Genomic DNA, 7,607 nt, shown 5'->3' with positions numbered 1-7,607 from the left:
AAAAAAAAAAAAAAAAAAAAAAAAAAAAAAAAAAAAAAAAGTCACCAAAAAACTGTATACTGGTACTGAGTACTGAGTTACCTTAGTTAAGTAAACTAGTTTCCTAGATCCCATACAGGCCAGGAAGTAGGCAATGGTGGGAAATAGATACAGAGGCATTCAGTGCCAGAATTGCTTGCTCAGTCTTGTAAGCTAAGAGTTAGATATGCAGATTCCTTTACTTTTAGGCTGTACATTTTTTTTTTTTTTGTCTTTTTCGTGTCCGGCAACGGATCGCAACCCTCAGTGTCGCGCCCGTACCGGACCGGGACCGGCAACGGGATCGCAACCCTCGGTGCTGCGCCCGCACCTCGCTCAGCCAGTGAGCGGGAACCAGTCTGTATGTGGGATCCGAACCCTCGGCGGGAGTGCTGCCGCGCTCCCAAGCGGCGCACTGCAGCAGTGCGCCACCGGGCTGGCCCCATTAGGCTGTACATTTTTTAATTAGATTTTTAAAATTGTTTTAAAAACACATTGGGAAAAATATTTGTTGCATATATGACAAAGGGTTGATATTCTTAATATACATAGATGTCTTATAAAATATCAAGAAATTATGACATACCAATAGACAAATGGGTCAAGACAGGTTACAAAAGAAAAAATACAAATGTTCAATAAATGTATTTAAAAATTTTAATTTCACTAGTAATGAAATTGATGCAATTTAAGACAGTAAGATTCTACTTTTCACCCATCAGGTTGCAGAGATTTAAAAGAATCATGATATCCAGTGTTAGCAGGACTATGGTGCTGGGAAAGTGAATGGGTATAACCTTTCCTGGAGAAGTTTTGAAAAATTCTCAAAAATTGTCCTTACTTTTTGAGCTAGCAATTCCTTTTGTTTGGTTTTATAACCAAAGAAATAATTAGGTATTTGCATTATAAAATATGTCCAAAAATATTCATTGGAATATTGCTTAAGATAGTAACAAATAAAAAATTATTTAAATATACTGCAGTAGGAGATTGATTAAATAAAGAATTGTGTATAAAGTCATTTAAAATGATGTTATACAAGTACATTTGTTGTCATGGAAAGATCTTCCCAATATGTTTTTAAGTTAAAAAAAGAAGCAGAATGCTAAACAGTGTGAATGATACTGTCTGTTTCTATGTGTCAAATTCCATCTATCAGAGTAAACCATATTGATTTGCCAATATTTGACCATTTTAACCCTAAAAATTATCAGTTTCATATGGCTCAACCTAACATGTATATGACATATCTGAAAGGGCATATTAAAAATTATTAACAGTGGTTTTCCACTAGATGCTGGAGTATAGGTGCTTTTTATTTTTTTCTTGTGTTTTCTGATTTTTTTAATGAGTTATTTGTTTCAGAATCAAAATGCATTTTAATTGTAAAGGTAGATTGTGCCTAAATAAAGTTAGTAACACTATCCATTTTGGATCATACTAGATTTGATTTTAGAAAATAATTTTTTGTATTGTACCATAATTAATTAATTAGTCATCATTATTTTAATGGAGATGTATGTTATTAATCATTTCTCATCTTTTTTTGAAAGTAAAAAGCATATAACATTTTTACTTTTTCTTCTCTTTGAAGAGGTTAATAGTCAGCTATGTATATAAGAGTCTCATGACCTTTGGAGGTTATCAAGATGATTTTATGATAGTCATTAACAATACACACTCAAAGGACAAACCAACAGAGAAATTACTTTTTGCCATGGCAAAACCCAAGGTGAGTGGAAGCCTTTCTGTCAATTTTTTAAAGCTAGTTTTTTTTAATATAAAACATTTATTGAGCAAAGACTATGTTCCAGATAGGAAAATAGGTATTACTTATAATCAACCTTGGCTCCAAATTCTGGCTTACCTCATCTTTCTAAGCCTTGGTTTCTTTCACTTAAAAAATGGTATAATAATATTACCTACTTCTTTCAACTTAAGAAATTAAATGAAGGAATTTTTTTTTTGTAAAATACTTAGCCCAGTGCCTGGTGTACAGAAGGTTCAAAATAAATGGTCATTTGTAAGTTGTTGTTGTTAAATACTTTATACACATTCACATTATCTTATCTATTTGGGGTTATTCATCTCATGGACTCATTAGAGAAAAGAGCAGATTTATAGTTAAAACATACTTGTTCCTTTATTATTTTTAACAAACTATATAGTTTTAATGTCTCTCAGTAAAAGCAATAAACAAAAGAATTACATTCTAAAATGTAATTCTAATTTTAGTAACAAATGAGAAATTGATTTTCCTAAAATTTCAACTGTCCTAAAATTGTCAACTAAAAGAGTCTACTTCAGAATCTGAAGCTTTTTTGAAAAGTGGCAGATATCTTTCTTAATTAAGTCTATATTTAAGTGGATGCAGTTCTCCATTAAGTACAGAAGATCATGGTATACTCAGTACTTTAGCTTATATAAAGGGTTGATATGGCACACTGAATTTCTTAATTCATAAATTCACAAATGTGGCTTAAGATAATTGATAGAGTTGTACTACTGACTGTTACATTTCTATATATCACCACTAACTTTGACTGTTTTTTGAGAGTCACTCTGCTGGTTTGAGAAATGGAAAGATGTGTCAGGGCCTTGACGTTGCTGGACACGTAAGTACTTCATTGTTTGATCTAGAGAGAAGGGAATTCTGATAGCCTGGGCACTTGCAAATCGAGATCACCCATGGCCAACCCTTTACTTTTTTGGAAGTGATGAGAACTCTCAGGAGTATAACAATTGTGTTTTTCTCATTTTAGATTCTTGAAATCACTCTTTTGATCGCCAGTTACATAAACAACTTCCATCAGCAAAAGGCAGCATTTCACCACCTCTCTGCTCCAGCGCTGCTCTCAGCCCAGACCCAGGGACCCCAAGCCAGGGGAATGGGAAGCCAGCCCCTTCTGTCAAGCAGCAGACCGACCAAAGGTCCCACCTTACTCTGAAAGCTCAGGAGCCTGAATATTCACTCATTGTCCTCTGTGTAATGGCTGCATTACCTCCAAACAAGTCATTTACACTCTGGCAGCATGGCACCGACACAAGTATTCCAAACTAACAATAATGGGGGCTACTCTCAAAATGAATCCTAATGATAAAGTAGAAACACAAATTTGCCAACACACTAATTTTCTCTTGGAGTAATTGAGTTAGAAGTAATCATTTTTTCCGTCTCCCTTCTCTCTTGTCATCAGACGCATTGTGCAATTTGGCTTTTCTTTTCTTTTCTTTTTTCTTTTTAGTATTCTGGCAATCGTTAGAGAGGGAAATTCCAAACTCTCATTTGGTAAACTGGTTGATTATTTGCAAATGCTCACTGCCAAAAAATTGAGTACTGTAATTAAATGTGCTTTTAATTAATGATATGGTATTTGGAAAGGAATAGAGTACACAGTGTAAGAAATAGCTGCAGGGTGGTGGGCAGAGGTAAATTTTTAGAGCAAGTACAATAAATCTTCTGGCTCTGTGAATCATTATGTGAGAAAACAGGAGCTAGGTAACCAGGACCTATGTGGTATTAGAAAGTATACCCTGTCACCTTTTCAGATCACTGGAGTGTAAAATTTAAAAAGAGGTAGTGATTCCTAACATTCCTTGGCTGTCAACATAGCCCAAGTTTACTGGAATATTACCCACACTTCATTGCATTTGGTGCTGGGTCGTGTTGACCTTGCTTTGTTAAATAATAATATCTTTGAAAACAAATACTATCCTTAAAGCTTTACCCTTCATGCAGTCCTAATTATAGTTTGAAAATATTTCTAAAAATATTTTTTAAAGAAAATTATTGTTGTGTCAAAGGAGATAAAATTTTAGTTTAAAGAGTCTTGAAATGCATTCCTTTACTAGTTTACGTAAGTGGTCAGTACATTCCAGCGTGTATTAGAACAATGTAATTAGTGTTCATGATAAAAATGAAACTGTGATAAGACATGAAAATTATATTATAAAAATGTTTAATTGTAATAGTAATCCTGAGTATACTTAATTTTATTTATGTGTAGAATATTTGTATTTATTTTTTGGACATATATTTATCACTTTGTGTGTAGTATTTTTTTTAACCAGTTTGAGAAAAATGTTAGCTGCTGAATTAATTTGTTGGCAGAGCCTTCATATTTTCTTCTTTGCTGCTTTCTCCCTGTGGCAATGTACTGCTCTCACACTAAGCCTTTAAAAAATGTTCCATCCGTATTAGCATCCTTAGAAGGTGCAGAGCCAAGAAAAACACTGGTCATATAATATCATGCTTTATTGGTAATGACAAAAAGATTTTAAAAAAATGTTCCATCCGTATTAGCATCCTTAGAAGGTGCAGAGCCAAGAAAAACACTGGTCAAATAATATCATGCTTTATTGGTAATGACAAAAAGATTTTTAAAACTGCACAGAAATACAAGGGTACTTCAGAATGTTCATGGAAAAATACAATTGAAAGATGATATGCATCTTTCCATGAACTTTTTGAAGATTTCCTCTTCTACTTGACTATTTTCCCTACATCTTTTGAGCCACAACCACTCACCGAGTAAGCAAATTAGGTTTTGAGAATAAACTGGCTGCCAGTTTGGGATGACTCTCAGGAAACTTTTGGATGAGATACAGCAGTTTCCAAGTTCCCAGAAAGCTATTTAATAATTAGTTGGTGAGCCAGAGGCTTGGCAGTAATGTGTGAGGACTTTATTCTCAGGCAATAGTTTGTTCACTGTCTGGGAAGAACCCCCGCCCCAAAAATCTTTTAATAAGTAGTGAAGGCTTAGCTTAAACTATAGTACCTTACACTTGGCATTTATTTTTGATAGAGCAGAGATAAAATATTTTGATGGAAAGAAATCAATTTTCTGTAACTGATGATGTGAAAATTTTATTTTCTGGGAAATTACTTATATAGCCATTTAAAAAATTCAAAGTATGTTATTATGATTGGTTACAAGAGAATAATGTTACATGTTTAATTGTAATATTTGTCTCCTATCATTTTCTTCCCTTTCAATCATAATAAATGATTTACAAAACCCACTTTGAGCATTATCTTTTTGAATAATCTTCAAGAAATACCTAATGTTTTCATTGTCAAATCTGAGGTGTACTACTAGTGAAAATGGTAGTTATTACCTCCTTCTCCGCATTCATGCTTTGTCTTCAGTGTTGCTTTATTTTATCCATATGAAAGGAAACTGTTTGGCAAATCCTAATTTTAATACATATGTATGTACATTGGACAGATATATAATATGTAAATAGATAGAAATTTTGGTTCTCCCATGATTTCATCTAAAATTTATTTCTAAAAATTCTATTTTAAAAGTAGAATTTTTAACTCTAAAAATTGTTCTAAAAATTTATTTTAAATGTTCTGGATTGTGTATGTGTGTGTATGTGTTTGTGTGTGAGTACATGTGCATGCATGTTTGTGCCCTTAAAGTCAAATACTGCTATAGCTTTGAAATGAATTTAACTCTAAATCTACAAAAATTACGTGTTTAATAGTTGGTTGTTTGGAATTTTTTTCCATAAAATAATACATGGTGGTCAGGTTCCTAGAACAACACTTTTAACCCATAATTGTAAGTATAATCCTGAAGAACTAACCACCATGGGTAACCATATTTCTCTAGAAAAAGCTTTTAAGTGTTCCTGGGACGCCAAGAACACATTCCCTCATATATCCACCCCCAGCTGCCATGGAATTTGGCCTCCCTCGGTGCTGATGGGCTCTGGCATGATTTCTGTGGAGAAGAGGCTCCAGTAATATGGTGATTGAGGAAGGGAACTGAGGAGGAGGAAATGGGTAGAGAAGCTTTTCAGATACCTGGTTTGGGCAGAAATCGCATCTCCTCTCACATGTTCCCCCATTCTTTTTCTCTAAAAGAAGAAAGGGATTTTACTGCTGTAAGAGGAACTTTTTTTCCTTTAAACTTCACATTGGGGTAAGTCCACACATAGACATTTAGGGTGAAGTAAGATTTGTCCATATTTCAGTGGGACACTTAAGTGGGCATTTAAGTGGGAAGTTCAGTCCTGCAATGAAGAGTTGGTGGGCCTGGGCTGAGGAGATGAGACACACACTTGCTCTATACTGTGATTTTACTTGCTGAATTTGATTTTACCTAAAATGAACCTAGTCACAATGATTCTGGACACACATTTATAATCAACATCAATCCCAAAATCTTCATTGTATGCTTTATAATTTGCAGTCCAGTAATAGGCAAGGAACAAAAACTTTACTCGGGAAATATCTATTAGATTATTACTTCAGAAAAAGGTACAAATGTTCACTTGACTACAGAGTTTCCTTCCTTTCAGTGCTTTGCTAAAGGTAGGGCATGGGGGGGCATCTCTTTCTGAAGGCTAGGGTATAGTGTGGTTTTATTAAAAGCAGATGACTTTTCTTTAACAGTAGCATATCAAGAGAAGGCTAATTCCCCCTCTCACTAAGTGGCTCTAATGAATTCCCAGGAAGAGTCCCTAGGAACTTAATTTGGGTAATGCCAGAGGAAATGACTTAGAAGTTATTAACTTCTTGAATTTCTGGAAAATACGATCCAACTTCAGTAAAAGTTGTCTTTATGAGAGAAAAGTTTATAGAAATTAGAAAAGCTTGAGGAGAGTTCTTATTAGCTTTTGGATTAAGCAGAGATTATAAGATTTTTTCCCACAGGGAAGAGGTGAGTATCCTCAACACTGATGTCATGCCCCATGTCCTACTGAAATGTCTTTACATGAAGTTACCATTGGCTTTCTAACTGCCAAGTCCAGTGGATCCCATACAGTCCAACTGTCCACTGGATGATATCCCAACCTCACTATGTCCTCTAAACCTGATTCTCCTACTCTGATTCACCAACTCTAGTTTGAAAAATCCCAGGGAAGGACTCTGATTAACCCAAATGTTGTTAGGTATTTACTCTGAATCACCTCAAGCTTACTTGGCATTGGGAGAAGGCTTAAGTAAATTATGAAAAAAATCTATATAGTGGAGTCTATCTATATTATGCAGTCATCAAAGGTATGTTTATGATTCATTTAAAAAATTAATATAGGGAAATACATGTTAAAATTAGGATATTCATTTACTTTAACAGTATAATCTCTACTCTGTAAGAAAAAAGATTAGAATGAAACACATCAAAAAGTTTAACGGGTATTACTACTAGGGTATGCTTATTTTACTCTTCATTTTTTCTGTATACTTTTAAATTGTTCTACAATAAGTTTATATAACTTTTAAAACAAGGGGGGGAATGTAAAAACTGTCACTTTCCTGACTATTGCTAATAACCTCCATATGGTCTTCTAGATGCCAAAATATTCTTCACACACCTGCAAAAAACTATCACTGAAACTCGGGTCTAGTCACAACAAACTCCTATTTTAAAATCTTATTTGGTTTCTCATAACCAACACAGTCTGCAAGATACTTCACAGTAGCCCAATCCACCTTCCCAGTTTGCTCTCCCACCTTAGCTCCACCAGGCACTTTTATTTTTTATTTATTTTATTTTTTTTTTTTATTTATTTATTTTTTTTTGTCTTTTTTCGTGTCCAGCAATGGATCGCAACCCTCAGTGTCGCGCCCGTAC

At 34.2% G+C, this 7,607-nt stretch overlaps 1 protein-coding gene and 1 long non-coding RNA gene across 3 annotated transcripts in view; one reads left to right on the top strand and one right to left on the bottom strand.

Moving 5' to 3' along the window:
- The window catches only part of PLEKHH2 (pleckstrin homology domain containing, family H (with MyTH4 domain) member 2), a 53,201-nt gene extending 49,203 nt beyond the window's left edge, over positions 1 to 3,998 (top strand). Inside the window, exons 20-21 of one of the 2 annotated variants that reach the window (XM_008590694.1) lie at positions 1,613 to 1,750; positions 2,781 to 3,998. In XM_008590694.1, the coding sequence (XP_008588916.1) occupies positions 1,613 to 1,750; positions 2,781 to 2,966 (324 nt within the window). In that variant the 3' untranslated portion in view covers positions 2,967 to 3,998. The remainder of the gene's footprint in view (positions 1 to 1,612; positions 1,751 to 2,780) is intronic. The other variant, XM_008590695.1, reaches the window with a different exon arrangement.
- Positions 3,999 to 4,039: 41 nt separating this feature from the next.
- Positions 4,040 to 4,783, bottom strand: LOC103606100. Its single transcript, XR_551850.1, has 2 exons — positions 4,306 to 4,783; positions 4,040 to 4,203 (listed from the first exon to the last, which is right to left on the bottom strand). It is a non-coding gene; the product is annotated as an uncharacterized LOC103606100 (long non-coding RNA).
- Positions 4,784 to 7,607: the final 2,824 nt, after the last annotated feature.

Source organism: Galeopterus variegatus, unplaced genomic scaffold, assembly GCF_000696425.1.
Source record: "Galeopterus variegatus unplaced genomic scaffold, G_variegatus-3.0.2 Scaffold6293, whole genome shotgun sequence".
NCBI classification, from domain to species: Eukaryota; Metazoa; Chordata; class Mammalia; order Dermoptera; family Cynocephalidae; genus Galeopterus; species Galeopterus variegatus.
The sequence above is the reverse complement of the archived record's forward strand: the minus strand, read 5'-3'. Positions and strand labels throughout refer to the sequence as shown.